At 36.4% G+C, this 25715-nt stretch overlaps 9 protein-coding genes across 9 annotated transcripts, besides 1 other annotated feature; 4 read left to right on the forward strand and 5 right to left on the reverse strand. All coding sequences in view use genetic code 12, as the record gives it.

Annotated features, from left to right (window-relative positions):
- Positions 1 to 317: 317 nt before the first annotated feature.
- On the forward strand, positions 318 to 1163 carry RCE1 (CAAX prenyl protease; the record flags this gene model as incomplete). Its single annotated transcript, XM_712136.2, has 1 exon — positions 318 to 1163. One exon carries the CDS (start codon positions 318 to 320, stop codon positions 1161 to 1163), a length of 846 nt encoding a protein of 281 aa, XP_717229.2.
- A 2055-nt stretch (positions 1164 to 3218) lies between these two features.
- Positions 3219 to 8156, forward strand: ZDS1 (Zds1p; the record flags this gene model as incomplete). The annotated part of the gene is made up of 1 exon (XM_712135.2): positions 3219 to 8156. The coding sequence occupies one exon, from the start codon at positions 3219 to 3221 to the stop codon at positions 8154 to 8156; it is 4938 nt and encodes a 1645-aa protein (XP_717228.2).
- Positions 8157 to 8784: 628 nt separating this feature from the next.
- On the forward strand, positions 8785 to 9921 carry SCS7 (fatty acid alpha-hydroxylase; the record flags this gene model as incomplete). Its single annotated transcript, XM_712134.1, has 1 exon — positions 8785 to 9921. The coding sequence occupies one exon, from the start codon at positions 8785 to 8787 to the stop codon at positions 9919 to 9921; it is 1137 nt and encodes a 378-aa protein (XP_717227.1).
- Positions 9922 to 10236: 315 nt separating this feature from the next.
- CAALFM_C404600CA (uncharacterized protein) lies at positions 10237 to 11424 on the reverse strand (the record flags this gene model as incomplete). Its single annotated transcript, XM_712133.1, has 1 exon — positions 10237 to 11424. The coding sequence occupies one exon, from the start codon at positions 11422 to 11424 to the stop codon at positions 10237 to 10239; it is 1188 nt and encodes a 395-aa protein (XP_717226.1).
- Positions 11425 to 13494: 2070 nt separating this feature from the next.
- Positions 13495 to 17132: a centromere ((CEN4) Centromere region of Chromosome 4; each centromere mediates a single kinetochore attachment although it binds multiple (four) Cse4p-containing nucleosomes).
- On the reverse strand, positions 17081 to 18631 carry CAALFM_C404620CA (uncharacterized protein; the record flags this gene model as incomplete). The annotated part of the gene is made up of 1 exon (XM_712132.2): positions 17081 to 18631. The coding sequence occupies one exon, from the start codon at positions 18629 to 18631 to the stop codon at positions 17081 to 17083; it is 1551 nt and encodes a 516-aa protein (XP_717225.2).
- Positions 18632 to 19795: 1164 nt separating this feature from the next.
- CAALFM_C404630CA (uncharacterized protein) lies at positions 19796 to 20161 on the reverse strand (the record flags this gene model as incomplete). Its single annotated transcript, XM_712131.1, has 1 exon — positions 19796 to 20161. One exon carries the CDS (start codon positions 20159 to 20161, stop codon positions 19796 to 19798), a length of 366 nt encoding a protein of 121 aa, XP_717224.1.
- A 16-nt stretch (positions 20162 to 20177) lies between these two features.
- On the reverse strand, positions 20178 to 21014 carry GOA1 (Goa1p; the record flags this gene model as incomplete). Its single annotated transcript, XM_712130.1, has 1 exon — positions 20178 to 21014. The coding sequence occupies one exon, from the start codon at positions 21012 to 21014 to the stop codon at positions 20178 to 20180; it is 837 nt and encodes a 278-aa protein (XP_717223.1).
- Positions 21015 to 21523: 509 nt separating this feature from the next.
- CAALFM_C404650WA (uncharacterized protein) lies at positions 21524 to 22243 on the forward strand (the record flags this gene model as incomplete). Its single annotated transcript, XM_712129.2, has 1 exon — positions 21524 to 22243. The coding sequence occupies one exon, from the start codon at positions 21524 to 21526 to the stop codon at positions 22241 to 22243; it is 720 nt and encodes a 239-aa protein (XP_717222.2).
- A 101-nt stretch (positions 22244 to 22344) lies between these two features.
- On the reverse strand, positions 22345 to 25194 carry CAALFM_C404660CA (ubiquitin-specific protease; the record flags this gene model as incomplete). The annotated part of the gene is made up of 1 exon (XM_712127.1): positions 22345 to 25194. The coding sequence occupies one exon, from the start codon at positions 25192 to 25194 to the stop codon at positions 22345 to 22347; it is 2850 nt and encodes a 949-aa protein (XP_717220.1).
- Between the last annotated feature and the right edge of the window lie 521 nt (positions 25195 to 25715).

Consider the following 25715-nt stretch of genomic DNA (forward strand, 5'->3'; position numbering starts at 1 on the left):
GAAAAAAGTGCTCCTCAATACTGGATCTGCACAACCAGCAATTTACTTACTGTTTAAAGTGTCAACTGTTTTCAATACTCAATACCGCCTTTACCAACTAACTGACGACAAATCGGGTGGATTCCAAGTAAAGACAGTATGCTCGAGGTATAACGGTACCCAATAAAAGTGTTGGTAACAATACAAAATAAACAGTCACGTGTTTTCACCAATTTCAGGAAACAGCCTCAGTTTTTTTGCTGAAGGTTTTGTCAAATTTTCCATTGTCTGCAGTGGTACCAACTTACTACTGGTAGTATGATAGTGAACTTTCAGATATGAAAGTGATACTATCAATACTAACAGCTTGCTCCTATGTTTTTGCCATATATTTTGCCCCACCGCCTTCAATTAAACATAAAGACCGTAACGATCCTGATGTGGTACGCCATCGAATACTGCGAATAATTATATTATGTGCATTGTTGATGATAATTATACCCAATTTAGTTTTAATACAGGGCAAAAACCATAATGAGACTTATTTGGATAAAGTCAGACAGCTTGGAATAATCCCAGGGTTTACCAATTCAGGCAGTTTGACTGTCGATTTGTTCAATATTGGGTATACAATATATTTCATTTTGATATTATATTCATCGAGTATTTATCAAATTTACATCGAAGAGGTTGAGCTATTTGATTGGAAGTATCAGATCAGCTCATTTAGAACCGCTTCGGTACTTTATCCCATCCGAGATTATTTGCTTGCTCCCGTATCGGAAGAGTTGATATATCGTGGTTTAATTTTTTTGATCAATAACGATGCTAATGAAAGTGTCGACCGAAAGAATCAGCATGTATTTACACCGTTTTTGTTTGGCGTGGCTCATATACACCATGGTATACAATTATATCGACAAAATGTACCGACGATGACAATAGTCATTACCACTGGGTTTCAATTCACATACACTTCAATGTTTGGTAAATTAAGTGAAGTAATATATTCAGCCACTGACCAAAATTTGTGGAGTTGCATCGTATTACACATGATCTGTAATATATTTGGATTACCCAATTTTAGCCTAAATTCACCCAGAGTGACCCATCAAGTGGTATTTTATTCTCTAATAGTTTTGGGCATAGTGCATAGTTTGATAGTGTTGTTGTATTACATGTAGAAAATATAATATAAGAAGCAAACGAGATAGACGATCTTCTAGATAAGCCAGTTCAAGTATTAAGATAATACTGCTACGAGCTTTTATAATGTCTACACAAACCACCGCCAAGGGATACCATACTACTTTCATCCAACTACAATAAGTAAAAGAATCTACTAGTCGTTCATTTATCCGGAAACACTGCATTCTTACAATTCTATTAGGTAACTAGAAAGGCTCAAACTTCTACTGGTCAATATTAGCAAAAGTCTTTATTAGCAAAAGCAAGAAGATACAAATCATAAATTTTGGCTGATTAGCCAATTAATTCTGTGTATTAAACGAGAATGTGAAAAAAAAAACAAGAAAGTTATGAAGATTATAAAGTATTGAACCTGGTTACACAAAAACAGGGCATTAATAATGCGATTTTTTCTTTTAAAACCTTATGATGACAATAAACTGAATTTGGAAGGCGTGTACTACTGATGATTTTCTGACTATTGTGTCTGAGAATTAATAAGAAGTAAGCACAGACTATTTAGAAAGCTGACAACAGTAATAAGAACCAAATTAGCACTTAACTACCAACTACAAATCACTGTGTAATGTAGAATTATTATTGTCTATTGAACGAAGCACTAAATTCTTTCGCTAAAGTACACTAAAAAAATAAGGACAATAAGGTGGAGACGTGTTGGTCGTGTGTAGTGTGAAAATATAATTAGACACGTACATACATACATTTTTCATGCAAAATTAAATTCCCCTATTGTATTCAAATTGGTGGTGCTTTTTATTTAGGTTGTACTACCCTAAAACCGCCCTTGTGAAAATTACACGAAGAATTGAAAAAAATAACAACAACAACAACAAAGCAAAGCTTAACCGATAATTTTCCAAACGTTTTGGCCACTAGATGTACTCTACAATTGATAACGTTCTTACCTTTGAACCACAGCAAGAAAAGAAGGACTGCTACAGTTAATTAAAGGGGTACGATAATCATTTCAACTACAAGTAAATCAATTTCGATGTCCAAAAAAAAATGAAAAAAAATAAATCAACCTTTTTACAGTAAACATTTGATTTTGTGAATTCAATTGCATAAAATACCCTAAACACAATATGCTTACACTTTTCTTTTTCTATTCCTCTAACCCATATTGACAGTAGTAAGGGTGATGGCAGTAGTAGCAGCAGCAATGGGTAATAATAATAGTATTAAGTGGAATCTATCACAAACGGCAAAAAACTCAAAACACTAAATTCGAATACAAAACCCAAGTAGCCAACTAACCAAGATGAATTAGCACCAAAAAAATTATAGGACAAGTTTCTTTGTTTCTCTGCCTAGTCAACATTTTTCACAATTGGATTTTCAATTGAAGAACCTATTAACTTAGTTCAATTCTCTCCTACAACACTTGGTATTACAGTTTCTAGCTAATATTGTAGTAAATTATATAAACTATTACAGGTTTGTAATATCATAATTTTCTATGCTTCCTCTTGGAAACTTTCCACCCTAATTTTCCTTTTTTTGTTTGGTTGATTTCTCAAGTTATTAATCATATTATTATTATTATACATACCCTATATACTAATATGCCCGTATTTTTTTTTTTTTTTCTAAGGGACACATAAATCATTATTTTAATTCTTATATTTCAAATTGATTTTCACCACTTTTCTTTCCAGTCTTTCATTTACATTTCTTTATTTATCACTTCAATATTAACCTTCAACTCTTTTTAAATTGAAATTAGTTTGTGGCCTTGTTTGTTCTGCTTTGTTTTGTTTTCATTCCCCCCTTTTCAATAATTAAAACTTTAACGAGTAATAAATTCAAGCTTTAACAGAGGAAAAAGCCAAAAAAAAAAAAAATTCCAAAAAAAAATCACAACAACAAATACCACCACCACTACCACAACGACTACAACAGGAATAAATTGGACAACCAACATCACAAATAACTTTGATACCCTACCATACACTCACTACTCATACTTAAGACGAGGACTTTACCAACTCTAGTAGTTTATAAATAGTAATCGTTACACATATTCTATCATGTCACTGCCTAACACGTCATTCCATAGCGATTCAAATTTTGAATCAGCTGTACAAGATCTTGAACAAGAGAAGAAAATGGTGGCAGCCTTAAAGAGACTATCTATAGGTCATATGATGCAATATGATCCCGACTTGCCACCAGGCAGTATGGATGATATTGATCCCTTTGCAAACAATAACAACAACAGCAATACCGCTAGTAACAATAACCACTATAATGGTCATACCAGAGATCACACCAGCAACAACAACAATACACACAATCATTCTCCCAACTCAAAATTGAACCACCATCGTGGTCAAAGTCCTTATGATGAAGATTTAATTCCACAGAATATCCACAGATCACACTCAACTCGATCACGATCAAAATCACATTCAACTTCTCCTTCTACTTCGCCTCAACACAAGCAACAACAACAACAACAACCGCAACCTTTTCCACATGAACCACAGACTCCTCCATATAACAAATCACCAAGCCCAGTCAAGAGACGTAGTTTTTACGACAATTCCAGCGTGTTGACGTCAGAAAGTCACGATATTTTTTTCGATGCCGAGGATGAAGTTTATGATAGTTCATCCCCTTTGTTGTGGGTACCAGCTAACTCTCATCCTCAAGTGAATCCTGAATCGTTCAAGAGTTTAATCAAAACTCAAGTGGAAGAGATATTGGAAAGAAAGCTATCTCGAAAGTCAACTATTTCAAGAAAGTCAACTTTATCACGCAGCTCCTCAACCAGTACCAAAGAGACATTAGCCCCAGAACCAGAAATAAGTCCAGAACTGGAATGTGATGTGTCACCTCCTTCTCCAGTAAGAAAATCTTCCTTGTCTTCGTCGTCACAACAAAATCAAAATGAAGACGTTTCTCGAAAATCGTCGTCCTCGGTTTCTTCAACTTCTCCACAAAAAGATCCAGCTAAGAGAGAATCTTGGTACTTCAACAACTCAAAAAGATACCTGAATCCATCATTGCGAGAGCTAACTTCAGAATTGGAGCAGTTGTCAAAAATGGCGGGGATGGACAAGAATGACGCAGTAACTTTGGCAAGAACTTTGTCGGCACAATCATTGGGGTATACAGATGTGGAAAAATTAGCATTTGACGAATTAGATAGTTCACAAACAACCGCTACTGCAACAACACCCAATTCACTGGGTTCTCCAGGAAGTTATGACTCTGCAAACCCACCTCGCACCACGACCTTGCATTTACAACAACGATTACAACATCAATTTCAACAAGCTCAAATCAAGGCAGAAAGGGAGGCAGAAAGATCGACAAGACATCAACAAAGCGAACAACAGTGGCCAGTATCGAATGACGATAGTCACAAATCTCTGTCACAGTTGACAGCAAGTGAGGGAGGTTCTACTGCTAATGCTTTTACCAGTGCTGGGAGTGGTGCTGACTTTGCCTTGAAACGAAGTAGAAGAACTGATTACCGGAAAAAGGAAACAGATTCGAAACAAAAGACTTCGAATAATTCGCCTCCTACAAGAAAGTACAATGTCCGGAATTCCCAGTTGTTATTTAACTACAAGAAACCAGTAGATTCTCCTTCGCTGTCACCTTCACCTTCACCATCTACATCTCAAAGCATGATGGGTCACAGGGTGAAACACAAGAAATCTCAAAAGCCATTGGAAGCAGCATTGGCTAACCCAATGATGGATGGTTCAGATATGTCACATAACCCGTATCCCACTGCTTCAACCACTATTGATTTCAGTCGTATGGGTGCTAAGAAATCAGCCAGACAATCACTTAGTCCAGAGAATGCAATGGATGGCAGATCTCGAACAAAGCCCGAAAACAAGACTCATCGTGGCTATCTGCATCAAGAAAGGTCTCATCCTTATCATCAACAACCACAGCCTCAAGTGCAACCTCAAACCCGCCAACAACTTCCACCAGCACAACAAGCTCATAGACAATCGACGAGACAAACCCACAATCATCCGAGCACAGGAGTTGAAAAGCATCACCGACAGGATAACAAGCGTGTAATGCTGTCAGCTTCTAATACAGACATAAATGATTTTATGGCTCAACTGAATCAATTTCAGACTAATGGAACAAGAAACCATCGATATGACAACCTCCATAAAAAGGATAAGACTGCATTTTTGCCAAATGAAGACCACCAACGTAAGTCCCATTCGACAAGAAATTCAAATGTAAGAAATTTGTCTTCCTCGTCTCAACAGCATTTACATCAACCGTATCTGACAACTTCTGTTGCGCCCAAGTCACGTCAACTACATCAAAATTTAGACAAGTTGAGATCCGAGATCAATGAATTTAAGGAAAGCTTGAATAAATCGGAATTACCTGGTGAGGAATCAAAAAGAGAACACAGACTGCGTCACGACCAGCACCACCAACAACGACAACGACCAGCACCATCACAGCACCAACTTGAGCCTCGCAATTACACCCACAACGACCGTCACCAAAGACAACAGCATGAACATGTACAACCCCAACAAGTCCAGCCCTTACAGTCAGATACTAGTTTTGATATCAGTTATCAAGATTTAAGCGTTGAAGATCAATTGGGTATTGAACAGGAAGCATTGAGAGAATTAGGCAAGGAAAAGGGGCATTCTCATGAGATTGATATAGATGATGCATTTGATGAAGATTTAGAAGTTCTGCCTATCAATGACGGACATGGCTCTCAATTCACACTTGATCATGACATTTTGGACAGCTTTAATTTGGTAGATAATCAGTTGGTTGGATCTGCAGATGAAGGAATTGATAATTTGAAGGGTAAGAATGAAATACCCGTTGGGCGACAACAACCACAACAACAACGTCAACAACCAAGAGCTGCTTCGCCACCATCCTCACAGCAGTACTTGGGGCATGATGAATTGCACTTGCAACAAGGTAAAGATACAAATAAAAAAGTTGGTCCTCGTTTAAGTATTGATATATTGCAAAACAAGCCTATTCACCCTGAGGAAACTGCAACTGGATTTGGAATGAATGCGTTACCTTCCCCTACGTTGCATTTAGATGAATCTCAAAATAGCACTCCTGGACATCTGAGAAAGGCAAGCAATTCTGCAAGCTACGACGATTACTATAATATAGCCGACAAATCATCTACTGCGGGTACCCCCAAAACAAAGAAGGAGACCAAAGTTAAAACGAAATTATTCAATAAAGACCCTAATTTGGAGATTATAGACTCTGATAACTATAAGGAAAAAATGGGCATTGAGACATCTAACAATAAAAAATTGAAAAAGAAGAAATCTTTTGGTTTGCTTAGTACAACATCATCTGTGGGAGCAAATGATACATCTGAAAATGAAGGGCCCAAGAAATTGAAAAAGAAAAAGTCGTGGGGCTGGTTGCGGGAGCGTTCTGCCAGTGCCTCGTCTGCAGATATCAACAATTTGCCGCCTTTGCCTCTTGATAAACTACCTACAAGATCATTCTCAAATCCCGAAACGTCAACTGACCAACACCAGAAACATGATCTTGAGAACGGTTCAGATCTTGAACGTGAATTGGAACACGAACCTGAACTTGAACTTGAGTTGGAGCTGGATCTTGAGTTTGATTACGAGCAACAAAGAAAGCACCAAGATGCTTCAATGGTAAATGATTCAAGCTTTGCAGTTGATTCTATCTCTATGAAGTCGACAGACAAGGAAAACGTGCTTTCCAAATTTTTCAAGAAAAAGGCAAAGGTACCAGGTTCAAGCTCACAGTCAGTATTTTCATTTGAATCAAAAGGTTCAGGGGCCAGCGTCGACTATGAATCGGACAACGACGCGAAACTGATCAAAAAGAAGGGCAACAATAGCAGCAGGTTATTCAAGAAGAAATCAAGGGCCAAATTGTCAGAACAAGAGAATTCAGTGAATAAGGAAAAGCTTCGACCTTTGAATTTAGTGTCAAACGAATCGCAGACGATCGAGGAGAAAGAGAATTTGCGACAAAGTAATGGCACTCGTAAGGCAGAAAGAGTTGAGAGTCAAGAGCAACAGGAGGAACAGTTCCCTGTAACCTCGTCGCCGATACATCAATTCAACATTGAACATCTCAAAGACGACTTTGTCACTCTTGGGGAGAAGGACGATGTTTTAGATTCTGGTACTGATGACTTGGTTGAAGATGTAAGATCTCGTAACATTCAGAGCACAATAGTTATTGTTGATGAGGATGAAACTCCTATTCAAAATAACAATGATAACAAAGATTTGGGGATGCTAAAAGTTGACGAATTGTCCAAAAAGAAATCAATTAGCAGGAAAAAACGGAACAATATGCAAAAGAAGAACCTTTCTACTGAACTTACTGATACAAACAAAGAGGTAGTAGAGGAGGTTCTTGCAACTGAGCAAAGTGTCAAACCAAGCCAAGGGGAAGATCTTTTGTCTAAGAATGAAGATAAAGAGAAATTAGATATCCAAGAAAAGTTGAAGAAATCAATAAAACGTACATCAAGGGCCAACCAGCCTATTGAGTTTACTGATTCAGCCTTTGGGTTCCCCTTGCCACCACCATCTCAATCAACTTTAGTGATGCTTGACTACAGATTTCCAGTTCATGTTGAGCGTGCCATTTATAGATTGTCACACTTGAAACTTGCTAACCCTAAGCGTTCACTAAGAGAGCAAGTTTTGTTGTCGAATTTTATGTATGCCTACCTCAACTTAGTTGATCATACATTACATTTAGAGCAACAAAATATGAGCAGTGAGGATGGCGATCAGATGGAACGTGACGACGACGAAGAAGAAGAAATGACTGACACTGATGAGAAAGACATGATTTTTGGAGAGAGTAATATTGCCGATGACGATGATCTTATTCCTGAAGAAGCAAATGGTGATTCGATTGGGATTAACTTAGATATGGATGGTTTACATAGGAAACAGCATCATCAATCTGGAATCGAAGTATAGACAATTAGAATGAAGTTAGAACTGTTTTACATAGAACTATTGTAAATAAATACACCGAACGGATAGTTAAGATACAATAATGCGCATCATCTGAAACATATTGGAAGAATCATACAACGATAGCAAAGTTTTTTTTTTCCTTTACACCTTATTCTGAATTGAGAAATAAACAAGCGGCGGGCGGGGCGGGGGCACAGTCTAAGTGTTTTGTTGACGCGTGGTTCCCTTGCTATTCTCGGAAAAATAGAAAAACTGTTTGATATTTTTGTTATCTCCGTAGTTTCCGTTTTTTTTCTATTTTTGTACAAGGATTATGCATATCGTTCCTCGTTAACAATTGCATAATGACACGAAAAAAAAATTATTTTGAAAATTTTGTATGAAGAAAGAAAAATAAAATAAAAAATAAAAAAAAAGAAATCACCCCATCAACCATATATTATTTTCACTAAACTGAAGTCAACTGACGAATCAAGTAATATATATCAATAAGCAAAAAAACCCAAAATTTTTTTTGTTACCTCCTTCATTTTACTGGTTCTTTTACACAACAGCTGATAGGTTCATTCATTAGGGAGTTATTGAACTACAACACAAACCCAGAAGACTGAATATTAGAGCTTTAGATATGAGTAAGAATTTGCCCTTGTTATCTATTCAAGAAGTGAGTAAACACAATCATGTGAAAGATTGTTGGGTCACCTTGTACCAAAGAAAAATCTACAATGTCACAGGGTTTTTAGAAGAACATCCTGGTGGTGGTGAGATTATTTTGCCATATGCTGGTAAAGATATTACGGAAATCATGGCTGACATCCAATCTCATCAACATTCAGAAAGTGCCTATGAAATCTTAGACGAAGGAATGTTGGTTGGGTACTTGGCTACCGAACAGGAAGAGAAAGGGTTGTTAAGGAATAAAAACAACACGCCAGTTGAAGTTAAGTTGGTCAATAAGGATGATAAGGATTTTGATATGTATGAGTTCCACGACCATTTACCAGCAGAAGAAAAGTTATCCATTCAAACTGATTTCGAGGAAGATTCCAAGAAACATCGCTTTTTGGATTTGAACAAACCATTATTAATGCAATTGTTGACTAGCAATTTCTCCAAAGAGTTTTATTTGGACCAAGTCCATCGTCCAAGACATTATGGGAAAGGATCTGCACCTTTGTTTGGAAACTTCTTGGAGCCAATCTCGTTAACCCCATGGTGGGTTATACCTTTAGTTTGGTTGCCTCCTAACTTTTATCTTTTCTATGTTGGATTTGTCAATCAGAGCCCCATTACTGCGTTGAGTTTATGGGTGATGGGATTATTTATTTGGACATTAGTGGAATACTGTTTACATCGTTTCTTATTCCACTTGGACTACTTTTTGCCTGACCATCCTTATGCATTTGCTCTCCACTTTCTTTTGCACGGGATCCACCACTATTTGCCCATGGATGGCTACAGGTTGGTCTTACCACCAACTTTGTTTTTGGTTTTGGCCTACCCATTCTACAAGTTGATTTTCTCAATATTTCCTTTCTATATGGCTTGTTCAGGATTTGCTGGTGGTACCTTAGGTTATATCATGTATGATATTACTCATTACGTGTTACATCACACCAAGTTGCCTAAATACTTTCAAACTGTGAAAAGATTACATTTGGAACATCATTACAAAAACTACGAGTTGGGCTTTGGTGTGACATCTCCCTTCTGGGATGTTGTATTCGGCACTGAGCTTACCAATACTTTTGAAAAGAGAAGATAGAAAGTTGGGGTTTTTTCAAGGTTAGCTGGGTGTTTTCTGGATTTAAGTAGCTCTTGAGACTTAGTTTTACTTGATAAATAAACAAAACTACAATATACAAATGTACAAAAGGAATATACATGGTGTAAGTGTACCCGACGTAACTCTTATGGGAAGCTATCGCAATCTGACTATTTATACATTATAAATAAAACTCTAGACTTCGTACGTATCTATACAATAATATATAAGTTTTAAGTTTTACATAGGTGTTTTCGGGATTCTATCATCAAAACATTCTGTTGGCATCATGATGCATCAAGTATAGTCGTAATTCTATAAATTTAGCATATATGAATTCTCATCTAATTCCACTGAACCAAGAATTTCTTCTTTCACTTCATTCAAATCTTCTACCTTTGGTTCTACCACCAATACTTTTCTACGTTTTTTCTCTGGTTCTCTTTTCGTCTTGCTGCATGAGATATCTAAAGATTGGTCTTGGATTCCCAAAAGTTTGAAAAAATTGTGTTTGAATCTGGCCTCCTCTTTTTCTCTTTGAGAGAAGTCATTAGGATATCGGGACACCAAATCTTTGTAAGAGATTTGACCGGACGCCTGGACACTATTCGATAATGTCTTCAAATACTCATGTACGTTAAACCCCCCGTCTTCTGTCCTGATATCATCCTCGCACTCGAGTTCGCTTTCAAACTCGTAATTATAACGCATGGTGCTAAACAACTTCTCACATTTGTTATACAATTCTTCGTAGCTCTTTGCATTTATATTAGAGTGTGGACCAATTTCACCCCTTACTGCTGTACATAGAATATCCTTCCAGTTGATCGTTTTTTTAGAAGTCTTACTCCTTGTCAAATTGTCAATCAAAAAATTAAAACGATTTGCAAGTTGGGTAGTTAATGGCACTAAAGCGGGATTCGATGCCATGTCATCCGTAATTGCTAAGTTGTTTTTAGAAATATTCAGCTCCTTTATTCTTGCATGTATTTTATGTTGGATTATCGACGATAGCGAATTAACTAGTAACTTCTTGGAGTTGGGGGTGCGTTCCAAGTACGTTATCTCAGTGATAGGTCTCAGCAAAAGTCTCTTTAAATTCTCGTCTTCATTTTCAAACTCATTATTGTTGTCATCCTCATCCTGTTCACTCTCAGACTCAACATCAGCATTGTAGATCGTGGTGTCCTCATCCTCTTTTGTACTATCTTCCAAGGAAGTTGCCTCTTCTGCTCTGCTCTTCCGGTTGCTCACTCTGCGTTTAAGTGCTGAAACATCATCATCTATGTCTTTCTCATACCCATTAACTATGTCATCTTCAAAATCGTCTTGTGGAATGGGCACATCAGCGAACCTTAGCGGCCAGTAGCTCCAGGAATGTCTGGGAAAGTTTGGATTTATTCGTCTTAGCAAGAAGGTTGAATATAAATGAATTGACAAATCAGACGTGTAATTGTCTTCTAGAACACCCAATACCTGCTGACGGTCTGTTTTGGTTGACATTCTTCTATTTTATATTCTCTAACGTTCGTCCAATCTTGTTGTGTTTGGTGTTTACAACAATTGGGCGCCCCTAAATATTTTCAAATCTATTTCAAATAGTCGTGCAGTAGTACTAAAATTTCCTTAGCATCAGCAGGTGCTACCAATCGTAGTTGGCAAATTGGAAATCAGCCATTGACAGATTGACATCACACTCAATTCTTGACAAAGATACTGTTTGGTATCATGACAGAGGAAAAAACCAGCTCAAGCAAGAATAAGTTTTATATTCTGTCTACGGCACAAGATACAGATCAACTTAGCGATATCTTACTTGCTTGAACAAGATAGCAAACACATACTAAATGAAAGAAAGATTTGTCACTAAAAACTTGCCAATTTCTTTAGAAAGAAAATAACGTCACTAAAACCATATTAAAAGATTTCAGTTTACTTTTGATACCATAAACAAGGAATGAAGCACGAGATTCTTACATTCGATAGTTACCCTCCGGATTGAATTTAAGAAGAAACAAATCATTACGATCTAGTGCCAATTGTTCCATAAATAACTTTACAACAATACTAACTTACAACTCGTGAAATCTATAACACAATTATTATTCTTACATTATATCAAGAAATTATTAAGTTTGACCTTGACTAATACTTTATTCCTGCAAATTTGCTTCAGCTAAAACCTATACGTACTCTCAGCACACCTTACTAGTACCCAATATACATATTTAATAAGAGCATATTATATATGTTTTACACCAAAAAAACAGATTAATTAATTGTATTTTAAACCTGCAAAGACAAAAAGACTAGTGAATTGCAACCCACTTCCACCACAAAATACATTCGCTCCTGCTGTTAATTAAAGTTGCACTATAAATTGGACGTCCTCACAAGTATTCTTCTTCATCATCAATATGGTTTTACTAAAACGGTAATTTACAATAAACCTCAAACGTCTGGAGATATTTCCCAAATCGCAAACAAGAATAGCCTCTACCTTCAATTCTGGTCATTTCATCAGTTTAAAATCCAACTCCCACACATCAAAACTGTCAAAGAGATAGTGACCAATGGAAAATCAATGCAATTAATCCTATAACAAATACCACAGTTCTATGATCAAAAACTCCCAGTTCCAACACAATTCCATTCATACCAACCATGCAAAACCTCTGATAGTACAACTAAGAAGAACTCAATGGCACGACTTAAACCCACAACAAAAAGACAATTGAATAAATGATCCTCCTGTCAACGACCAACCCTTAATTTGTAACTTCACAAATATCACCAAGAGAAATGTCACCAATATAAATAGGGACCACCGGAACTCAAGACAAGGCTCACACCGGCCCTATCTCATTTGATTTAGCTCCTATCTCTACCCGCAACCACAGCCAGCTTGTCTATGCCACACAAAGGGATTCTTTACCTCTCCAAAACGTCTATACCACCGCTGTTAAATTGGTATGTTCATGCGTAATTCTGATAACCAAATCAAAACAGTACGCATGCTGGATCTTCTTCCCTTTGGGAAACAACACACGTAGTTTTCTAAATTCCTTCATAACAGCTATTTTTTGAAATGTTTCCAAGGTCAATTCTCTTTCTTCTAGCCAAGTGCGGCCACCAAATTACGGGTATCATCATTGACTAGCCTACTCTCTAAGCTAGAATTAGCTGAAGTTATACAACCACCTCTATGATCTTAGGACCACAGTAACACAAAAATGCAATCATCATTATCTAAATGGCAACAGAGTGACAACTCATATAATCTAATACTTCTTTCCCTATATCTTTAAACTACCAGTAACTCTGTGAACTTTAACATCGTAACCAGTTATTTAAGCTTCTGTAGAACCTTCTAATATGATACTCAGAGACTGGATCATAACATCAACAATTTGAAGAGACCTTGTTCCCAATTCTCTGATCAAATGCAATCAAACCAGAGCAGTGCATCAACCATCAGTATACATTTATAAATTAAATAAAACACCAAGAGGGTCTGCAAAACATATTCCAAATAACAATCAATCGTAAAACACTAAACAAAGTGCTCATTAGTCTATAAACTCTGATGAAAGCAGCTCATACTCCCTTACAATCTCAGTTAAATCACACTCCTACCTCTAACCTCTAACTGATCTTGTTATAAATTAAATGTCACCCTACACAAAGCCGCAGTAACGGATGACATTACACAAGCAATCATTCCCAATTTCACTATCACAATATAAGCTGCTGTCAATCATTTGACATTCACTTTCGCCATTCACGTCGATTAGGTAATCCTACTCTACTGTAATTCCAGGATACTTCACAATTTGAAAACCTGTTACCCTTCGTAGAAGAAAATCAAATTTGAAAAAAATTATCAACGTATTGCTGCTGATCCAAGCCTCTAACTAAACTATACCAACCAATACTATACTTTCAAACAACAACTCACTGAGACCTAGTATCTTCACGTCGATTATAAACATTACATATTAATTGTCATACGAATCAATATGCTGTAAATTGAAACCTTTGCCACCTGAATCCCCATTAGCCAGGCAACCGAAAGAGCTTCTTTGGGACCAAACTAAATACATTCTGCAAGCCGCTCATTAAAAATTAACTTTTCTACCAGTATATCAAGAGCCACAGAACAATTGGCAGTTCTAAGCAAGCAATCACAGAAATTCAGTACTTCATACAATCTTGGGCAATTCTGTCCACTACAGTATATCTAGTGCAGGAGGAACTCTACCATCTACTATTATTAGGGAGTTCAAAATATCGTCCCAAATACTGTAATTTCCATAAAGATCAAATTAAGCCTAGGCTCACCTACACCATCAGTGATATCAAATCCTAATCGCCAATTGAATAATGTTACTACACCATACGCTTCCTTAAACTTAGTACTGACTAAATGTGTTCAAGAAATTTTTGATTTAACTAGCACAACTAGATAATGACCTAAGTTATTAGGAAAGTATCTGTTTCTGCCAATGGTATACTCATTGATCTAGTCAGTTTTGATATTTTTCTTGAAGATCTTGAAGATCTTGCATCAGAAATGCCCATTGTAAAAATCAAACCACAACGATCACACAGTTTGACTTATTAAAAATAATGTATGAGAAAGTCATATCCCTGATTTCTCATGGCGTTACAAAACATTATGAGCATCCTCTCTAGTTATACCTAAAATATTTCTAAAATGTCTGAGCAAGCAGACATCCGCAGTTGCATTAGGCAGGAAACGGAAAGCTCCATTAATTATCTCAAGAGCAAACTTGCAAGTAGACAACTTGACTTAACCTTACTAACATAGCCAATTTGATGTGACAATATATACATACTCTAATAACGCTAATCAAGAGAACATATAATAGCGATGTGTTTAGTAATTGTATATTGTAGCTATTCTGGATTGGCTTTTGTAAGAGCATAGACAGTAAATTTATAAATTGAGTAATGGATACAATTTTTACCAACGTCACAGATTCAAGGGCATTAAGTTGCAGCGCACTTGCCTTGGAGAAGGTAACGTCTGAAAACGCACACTAATTTGTATATACTAAGCCAGTTGATATGTGTGATAACTGTGTGTTGTATATTAAGTTTCTGATTTGAAATTTGTAAAATGCGTTATTCCCAGGAGATATTGCTAAGTTTAGTTTGGAATCTTTTTAGTTTTTAAATCAAGCATAGTTTTTAAAGCTCACTATCCAATCTTTTCTGAAGTAGTTCAACATAGTATAAGGTATGGGTTTGTAGAACATTGCTCGTTAGCCTATGTTGATTTGAACAATGGCTCACGAGTTTCAAGAAATAAAAGTATTAGTTTCAAAATGACCTTCCATAATTGAAGATGTTATTGGTTGAAAGTAGATTTGTTTTGCAGTGTTTGTTAAATTGAATAGTTGATAGAGTATGGGTCCACTTAGTGGCAATATTTAGTATTGGGGTTGTCCAACTCAGGTCGCTGTAGTTTGTCAGATTGATATAATAGCATTAACGTTCTGCTGTTCTTAGCGTACTTTCTTACAAAAGGAGTGTGATTTGTAAAAGTTATACTAATATTTTATATTAAGGATGTTCAGTCTGTTCCGGTGAGAAGGTAACTCTTCGAAATATTTTAGATGCAATTGCACAATGTGATATATGGGACGTTGTGTAGTTTACACAAAGCTATGAAGGGGAATAGGAAAGCATGTCAGTTGTATGGATTGAAGGTTACTATTGGTATGACAGAAATTATTTTAATTATAGGGTATTTGATTAGAGATATTTTTTGTAGCAGAATATGCTTATAATGGAGTTCTTGATATAAGGAAAATCTTATATTCATTGATTTGTATTATGATGTTGCTTGAAAGGTTATTGTAATACTTCTTTCTATATTTGTGAAGTATTTGGTTAGGGCTTTTGTAATTGCTAGTTACTGACGAAACTTCCTGTTTCAGATTGGTTGCTTATGGGGATGGGGAAAATACTTTGTCTTGAGACTGAAGATATTGAGAGTGATTAAGACTAGTTGCTTGATGAATGCTACAGTGGTGGGTATTACAGTATTTTAATATAGTGATTGCCATTATATAATGAGTGTAGATCAAGTTCACTGTGAATATGGTTCTGATTGTTGCCTCGAAATATCAACAAAATTTACTTGTGACACAGAATTGGTTGAGTTGAATTTCGTGATTAATTTAGAATGGTAGTGAATTTGAAATCTTAACTGTGAGGTAAGATATTTATCGCTGTTTTGAATGGTGTTGTGTATATACTGTAGATTTCAAATATGATCTTATCAGTGGTTGACTCATACTAGCGTGCTAGGTTTGACAGCATTTTTGTGTTACTGTGGTCCTAAGATCATAGAGGTGGTTGTATAACTTCAGCTAATTCTAGCTTAGAGAGTAGGCTAGTCAATGATGATACCCGTAATTTGGTGGCCGCACTTGGCTAGAAGAAAGAGAATTGACCTTGGAAACATTTCAAAAAATAGCTGTTATGAAGGAATTTAGAAAACTACGTGTGTTGTTTCCCAAAGGGAAGAAGATCCAGCATGCGTACTGTTTTGATTTGGTTATCAGAATTACGCATGAACATACCAATTTAACAGCGGTGGTATAGACGTTTTGGAGAGGTAAAGAATCCCTTTGTGTGGCATAGACAAGCTGGCTGTGGTTGCGGGTAGAGATAGGAGCTAAATCAAATGAGATAGGGCCGGTGTGAGCCTTGTCTTGAGTTCCGGTGGTCCCTATTTATATTGGTGTCATTTCTCTTGGTGATATTTGTGAAGTTACAAATTAAGGGTTGGTCGTTGACAGGAGGATCATTTATTCAATTGTCTTTTTGTTGTGGGTTTTTTCTGAGGGTGTAGTTTTCCGGTGATGGAAGACATTGGTTTAATGTGAGTATATTGAACTAGTAGATAAATAGATGGTTTCTTTTGTTGAGGAGATCGGCTTTGGGATAATATTACTCAGTCTTGAATGTGAGGATTCTGTCAAGACAGCTTTTATATGTGCGAACATAAGTACCTCACGTGTTCGAAATTGTTGACACCCCACGACTTTGGCAAAAAATTACTAATTTGACAATAATCATAAAACACATAAATTCAACTCTAACTCTACGACTATTCACTAAATTCCTACAAACTTCTGATATAACTATTACTACCATTAGTACAATTTGTCATATCCGTTAAAGCTTTTCGTTTGTTCTTCTTTGGTGGGTTTTGACGATATTCTTTGGCATAGGGCGCTGCTCGCTTGAAGCCTTGATTTTCATCCATAGGAATGGCAGAACTTCTTCCTGGTGGTTTCTTATTCTTTARAGCTTCTTTATAGTTGTCAATCTCTAATTTAGCGCTGGTAAGTTCTGCTTGCAAATGTGCAACATCCGTTTTTAATTGTGTATTTTCCAATTCAAGAAAATCAATTTTTTTCGTCAACTTGTCAATAAGCTCTTCATCTGGCGTTCCCCTTAAATATAGTCCAATTTCAACATCATCCTGTTGAGTATGTTCGTCTCTATTATTTTCATAATCATCTATCTCTTTATTGATTTTCGCCGCAATCATTTGGGACGAATTTAACACTTTGTCAACATCAAATGGATTAAGGCCAGCAGTTTCCCAGGATCGAATGATTCTTTCTTTGGTTAACTTTTCCTGTCTTGCTTCATAGTAGTTCAGTAAAAATAACTGCTGCTTAACTGGATCTGTCCCAAGGGCATGGGCCAATTTTGACAATTTTACTTTGTATCCATATTTTATTGGTCCAAAGATTCCAAGGTCCAAAGGCTGTAACAAATGGGTTGAATGAGGCGGTAAATACAATGGAATGATATTATTGTCCTCACAGGTTTCTCTGAACTTCTTAGTTTTGTGGCTTCCATGCCCATCCATTATTAGCAAAACTTTTCCTTGATTAGTTTTTTCTTTCACTTGGGGAATAAAAACCTCCTCCAACCAACGCCAAGACAACCAATAAGAAGTATATCCACATTTGGAGACTGAGTAGTAGTAGTCTGAAGCATCATCATTAAACCAGCCGGTTCTTAGAGTTTGTCCTTTAAAAATTATCCCCGGAATTAATTTTTCTCCACTCATGYTGATTGCTTCGATAACAGTGCAACTATCTCTGCCCTCAGTAGACTTAACGTAAGTTCTATTTTTATAGCTAGGTACAGCCACTCTTGAACTCTTACCCTGACCCATAATAAACCCAGATTCATCATAATTAAATATGTTTTCGTTGGGAATTTGATGTTGTCTGACAATCAGGTCATATTTATGAAAATATTCTTTTATCTGATCGGGAGTTGCTGCCTTTACTCTCAAACTTGATATTTTTCTTCCTTGAACAACATGGATCTCCTTATGCCTTTTTTTAAAGCGTTCAAACCAAGAACCACCGATACTAGCCAGTTGTCTGTCCAACAGTAAAAATAGCTCTGCATATTCAACGATATCATGACGGCTACGTCCATTTCCTGCTTCATCAGACTCAATAATCCATTTGACTATCTCCTTCTCTTGTTGAGGGGTGAAGAGTTGTTTCCCTCTATGGGCTATTTGTTTGGGTAGTACTCCATTCATACGTTTCCTTATGGTTTCATGACAAAGGTTATATTTCTTTGCTGCTTTTCTATAAGACAACAATAATCCATTTTTTATATCACTTATGGCTTTTGCCATAGCCACTTCATCGACCACTTGCTTTTTTTTTCCGTTTAATTGCCATATTGAAGTATTATTGAAACAAAATGGAAAGAGTATTGGTTATTTGTTTGTTTACAATTTTTTATTTTTTTTGCCAAAGTCGTGGGGTGTCAACAAATTCCGACACGTGAGGTACTATGATTATTGTAAGGAGCTCGGGACATTTCAATTTCGAATGCGCTTTATTTGCATTTGGTTCATGTTTGATTTGGTTGGGCGGTCATTCTGTGTATGAATTAACTAGGAAGTAATGAAGGGGAAAGTGTAACTATAGTAAGGATTGATTCAGCATGGTTTTTTGTTTGGATCACAGCACCGAAATGTGGACGTATTAACTGGATATTGTCGACGGTTGGTATTGACTCGATATCGAGTGTTAGAATTCAGAGTTGTGTTTAGTATTTCAAAAGAAAACATCCATGCTTAATACGTTTTGATTTTTGCAAAGTGGAATGTATATCTCGCAATGAACTGAGCTCTCAAGAAATAAAGATGCATAGAAAATAGCAGCTAGATAGGTCTCTGTTGATTGACATGTATATGGGGCTGTTCCAATTTTAATCACTAGTTGTTGCAAAACGCTGTCTAACTCACCGTGAGGTAATTCTGATAATTTTGGTACCACTTGATTTCTCGCAAGTGGTTGACTTGGTTTTAGAATAGTTCGTAGAATGATTACAATTATTGTAAACTTACTATCGAGTCAGATAGATTTACGAAGTCGGTGTTGTCTTATGAGAGCAAACAGACTGTACTTGTCATGTTGCAACTACGACCTAGACCAATAAGCGGTTCTGAAATGATGAGAATACTAACAACTCTCATTTAGGAATCAAGTACTGCAGCATATGGATTTTAAATTAGCAGAAATAGGTGTTCTAGAGGATTTTCGCTATATTTGGATTGTAGAATAGTATACATTATCTGGATGTTGTGCAAGTATTGTAATCCAAACTTCGAAGTCTACAACAAAGAAATAGCTGCTTTGCTAGAACAGCTTCAAATTTTAGGGCTTAATCCTACAAAAGTTTTATTTATCTTTCTCCCATGACGAAATGACGTTGATATTACTAACTTCATTAAATTCGAATTTGGATAGATTTAATTTCAGTCAAAAGTCATTTTGTAGAGGATCTACAATCAAGACGTTACTATAGTAGAAATATATTCTGATATATTAGTTTTGCAAAAAACTTTTGCAAAACAAAAGGTTTGAAATTTAATCAAATCATTCACGGTGTTTTGGGTACCTCTCAATCCTTTCCTTTTGTTGGATCTCAAACAATGCCAACCACTATCTCTAGACAAATAGATTGGCAGTGTTCTCATACGTTGTAAATATCTTGTGCTCAATATTATAAAATGTGAAAACCATCTGTCGACAGACTCAAAAAATTGAAGCTTCCAAAAGCATAGGGAAAACGCAGATACCAAGTAAAACACCCCTTGAATTATCAGTATGCCAACATGTTTCATTGTTTGTGTTAGTAATTTTTGAGCTTGCATTCCTAGTCGGAATACGCTAATTCTGATTTTCTTTGTTGAGAGATTTGTATATGTCACTTTGCATTAATGCTTTACTTTCAAGCTTTGTGAAAAATAATGATTGTGGGTTGATCCATCTCAAACGAGTGACTTCAATGCCAATCTTATAATCAATAAAACTTGAATATTCTTGTTGAGGGATTTGTAGTAAATAAATCAGCACGACACCCAATCGTTTTCTAGTGTGTACATTTTTTGAATCATAATAGGGGACCGATAGCATTATAAACTCAGAGACTGTGTCATTGTTCTTTTCAAGCTTCACGTTTGTGGTAACCCAACTCTCGATCTCCAATTCGGGCAAATGGACATTGAATTGATTATCGTCGGATATAAATGATCTGGTTATCTCGTCTTCAACGCCATGCTCCAGTATATATTCGATTATTCGTTGCTCCAGTAGTTGAATAATCTGTCTTCTGAGTGAATCATACTGATTATCTATTCCCATTATTACATTGTCAAGAGACTTCTCGTCATATTTTGCAATTCTGATTATTTCATTATCTTGCCATTTCGTTACGTCCAATTTGCTAACTGCTTTATGATACTGCCAATGTCGGTATTTTTGATAGCCAAAGAATCCTAGCAATCCAACAGGTGGACCTAGAGTGATGTAATACCGTGGGTGCACGTTCACAAATGTAACTATGCCTGATGCCACTAAACATGTTAACTTCAATGGTTGTGGAATGAGATTATTCCAAATCAAACTGATGTAACTTTTATTCGCAACATAAGACAACCTTGGAGGATTACTGTACTTTTGAAATAATGTTCGCTTTTGAATACATGGTAATTGACTCCGTAACATCGATACACGTTTTTTGTTGATTATAAAGGGAAGCAATTTAGCACCAGGGTTTGTGATTCTTAGTTATTTTATTGGCATCTCTTAATGGCTGTTCGCGCTATTTTGCCTAAATAAATAGGTCAGATAGGTATGTAAATTAATTCAAATCAAAGTTACTGTCAAGACCATCAACCAAAGAAATAGGTAACCCCTGCCTGACCCAATAAAAACTTTAATGAGTTCAATAATGAGAACCAAGTCCTTGTACATTCAGTTTGAGAGGTCAACGTTTTTGATGCTAAATATGAATAGAATTATTGTTGTGCTTTCATATTTGTTGAGTATTGCACGACTTTTTTTATTAGGACTAAAGTTTTCAAAAATTCCGAGATCCATCAAATTCAGAAGTTGAAATGGAAGAATAAGAGAACACATATATAAATACTTCTGAAGAAAGTAAGAAACAGAAAGAATACAAATTGTTTTCTTTCTCTTTTGATTTATCCCGTTATACCAATAGTCTCACTATCATGGCAAAGGCAGAGTTTGGAACAGCAAAATATCAATCTAAAAAGCTACGAGCGGCAGGATTACAAAAATTGAAGTTCTATTGCCAATTGTGTTCTAAACAGTGTCGAGATTCCAATGGGTTTAAAAACCATCTATCTTCACCGCTGCACATAAAGAAGGTTTCCGAAATACATGAATCTGGTGATAGCTCCAAACTAATAGAAACCTACTCTACAAAATTCCAAGATAAGTTTATCAAGTTGCTCCGAATCAACCATGGAACTAAATTTATCAATGCCAATAAGTTCTACCAAGAATATATCCGCGAGCGAGATCATATCCATATGAATTCCACCAGATGGAGAAGTCTAACTTCATTTATAAAACACTTGGGTAAAAATGGGATTGTGAAAGTGCAAACTAATGATGAGAGTAATGAAGAAGAGGAAGGGTTTAATTTAGAAATTAAATTGATCGACCGCACGCAGACATTGAATGCCTATCAGATCAAAAGTGGCGGCAACTCGTTGGAAGACAATGATGAAATGAATGATGACAAACTATTGCAAAGGCAGATTAAAAGGGGCCAAGAAATGGAGAAAGACAAAGATGCAGAAAAGTCAAAAACTTTAGAACAGCTAGTCCCTACTTCTGCGCCAGTAAAGCTTACCCTCAAAAAGAAAAAGACTGCTACAACCAAAAAACTAGTAAATGCTTTTGATGAGAATGAGAGCGAGTAACATGCGTGTGTATATATTATTGTCTAAATTGTATTTATTAGTTTCCTTTGTTTTATTTCTAAAATTATCTCTTTTGTAAAATGATTCTTGTTTTTATCTATCTATACATCTATTCTTTCATAACACAAAACATAAACATCTCTAGACACCAATTCATCGTGTGGATGATTTAAAGCTCCATGTGCCAAATTTGAACGAACATGTTCATCGTCAAATAAACACCAACATGGGCGTTTCAAATTATCTGAGTTCTGCAACTTTTCATGAACCGTGGACTTGTTAACTAAAGAAGTATAGTGCCCACTCTTCAAATTACCAAAATGGTTGATCATACCTGTTAATTTATAAACGATCTCGTGGCCCTGGTTGTTGAATTTTAATAACAAAGGGTATTTAATCATTGTATCTAATTTATCTGTTAAATTGTACATGGAAAATCGGGACAAATGAATGAATAAGATTGTTGGTAACTTAACAAAGTTGATACTCTTGGTGGAGATGGTATTTGTACTGTTGTTTTGCGTCTGTTGGCTCTTGGTGTGTTTTTTCTTCCCGCCTAGCCTGAAAATACCTGATCGTTTATTTTCAAAAACTGGGTGGTTTTCTAATGTCTGGACCTCGCCGTTACATTTAGGACAGTGCCATGCATTCTCTCCTGATAACACTTCATCTTGGATATAATATCGTAAGCAATCGCTTAAGTTGACTTCATTTTTGTAATTGTTTGGTATAGGTAATGATAAAATACTGAACGGAGAATAGCTAACTGATTCATACCCACATTTGTTGCATTTCAATTTGTTCTGCAAGTGACCCTGGAACAAATCCATGATTGGCGAGCTACCTTCGTGTTCATGTAATGATTTGCACCACTCCATGTACTTGTCCTTATTCTCCATGTTGATATTTATCCTCCATTTCTGGACAGACAACTCCGGGTCATAGTTGTCTTGTCGTTTATCTGCCAATTCCTCATGTAGTCTATCCAAAACAAATAGCAAAAACTCTTGTGCGTCTTGTTGCTCATGTGGAATATTGAAATCTGGCTTTAATAATGAAGTCACTCGAATAAACTTGGTGGGGGAAACCGACACACCACCGTTCTGTTGGAAAGTCCTCAAGAGTCCAGATATAGCTTCACTTAATAGCACAGATTCTTTTGTGTGGCTATTAGGTTTGGCAAGTATTTTCAAATACTTAGGGTCCTTCACATACTTCTGATATCCGTGGTTGAAAATGGATTTAAAAGGGTAAACGCCAAACAACAACTGAATGGTGGAGTTGATGTAGCATGAGGAACCAAAATTCCTTAGCCCACAAATGAAGTATTCCTTCAATATCGAATTTTTCTGGTGCTTTATTTGTTCTTGCTGTTGTACAACATGTGCAGGCACGTGGGAATGTGTATTGTTATAATGTGCTGGTGGTTGGTACATTTGGGGTTGAGTATTTCGAGCATGATAGATCGGTTGATTTGGTTGTTGGTAATAAGAATACGGTTGGTGGATTGGTTGCGCTAGCTGCATGTTTGGTTGGTACGGTATTGGTTGTACTGGTTGGTGATAAATAGGTTGTTGTTGTGGTGGTGGTGGTGGAAAATGTACATTACTGCCTTGAACTATTGGTGAGTCGATCTGATGACCTTGTGCAAGCCTCGGATCATAACCATTCATATTACCGTTGGAAGAGACTAGATTATTTGATTTATGGTACATTCGAGTTTTTGTGTAGTCTGTTGGTCGAAGATAACCATCTGGAACTTCATTCTTGGGTCTGCTATAAGACTTTGGTTGGAAATAAGCTTGTTCCTCAGAGGGAACAGCTGCACCTAAAATATTGTCTTGGACAGGATAAGAGGTTCTATTTCTTTCTTTTGTTACGAACGTGTCACTTGAAATGGGATATTCTGATGTGGAAACACGATGTGGAGGAGGACTCGGGGGTGTTGGTGTAGGCGAAGGTGGAGATGCATTTGGAGACACAGATTTCAAGTCTGTTATTGATTCAAGCAAACTAGGTGGCAACTGTGTCGGTATTGGCGGTGGTATCTGTTTCGATATAAATTCTGAAGGAGGCGAATCAACTCTTTTGATAGAGGGATATTTCTGCTTAAACTCATTTTCTGAGGTTATGGATGAATTTCTAGAATGTGTCGATTGGCGAAGATCTGGCATAGCGTACACTTCTTCAACAAACGAGAATGATGAGCTTGATGAGGATACGGAAGCTTGTTCTTCTGTCGATTTGTCTTTTTCTTTCAAATACGTGATATATTCGTTGAGCCAAGAGTACAATTCCTCGATGTTGAAGCTTAATAGGTTTTTGTCCACGAGATACTTCTTGACATATTCCCGCAAATCTTCCGACTGAATAGAGTAATTTCCATTTTGAAAATACTCGTTCGAGTTATAGAATGCAAAAATATTCAAATATATTATAAAATCTTGCTCGTTGCTTTCAATAAACGTATCAAAGCCTTTGAAATGCACCATGATAAAACTGTTTATAAAATAATTAAAAACAAGATAACCTTTTATGTAAGTTTTGATTCCCTTCAATGTGGCATTAGGGTCTGTTGCTCCCGTTTGAAGTTGGACATTCGCCGTTTCGTACTGCAATTCACAATAATCTATTAGATCAAATAATGATTTCGATTTTACTTCGGAGTCTAGTTGCAAGTTTCTGAACTCATAGTTGATCAACCGACTATAGTATGCTTGCATGTCATCTTCTGTTATTAGTGGCTGCATTACAGCAGTTGGTGGAGTATTGGTTTTTGGAAACTGATGTCGCACAGTGCTTGATCCAACTGTTGAAGTAGTAAAAACTTGAGGTTGAGATCTTGGCATACCATTGGGTGGCGCTGGCTTGGAAGGAGGCTGTGGTGTCTCAGGCAAACTTTTATTCACATTTGCTGTAGGTAGTCTCGTCTTGTGCTTTATGCGTTCCATGTGGCGAATGTTGTAGATAATATTTCTTGGAAAATGTTACAATGGCTTTAAACTAGGTAATAATAATGTGTGTTGACATTTGAGTCACAATAACTGAGTGATGTCCTGATATTGGTTGTGTCTGGTTATGAAATCTCCGTTGGTTAATTTGTTTTATATTTATTTGTATTTGTTGTGGTCGAATCAATTTGTTTTTCTGTTGTTTCTTTTTTTTCTTTTTCCCTGACTAGTTGGTCAGCAAAGCACAGTAGTGCCAAGTGGAAATCGTGGTTACTGCGTCTCGCCCGCCTATCCTCCCCCCTTTTTTTTTTGATTCTGTTTACCAATTAATCGTTCTTTTTTTTGGTTGATTTTGTGACACTAAAATAGATTTGGTGGAAATTGTGAATTTTTTTATCTTATTTTTCCGATCTCATTGTTGATAATGGTGATAAATTGGTCTTTAAGAAGATTCTTTGAACCAATGTATCTGCAGATGGCTTGCAAGAATGCCAGCTTTTAAGAATTACCAATTTTTTTTT

Source organism: Candida albicans, chromosome 4 (assembly GCF_000182965.3).
Source record: "Candida albicans SC5314 chromosome 4, complete sequence".
NCBI lineage: Eukaryota > Fungi > Ascomycota > Pichiomycetes > Serinales > Debaryomycetaceae > Candida > Candida albicans.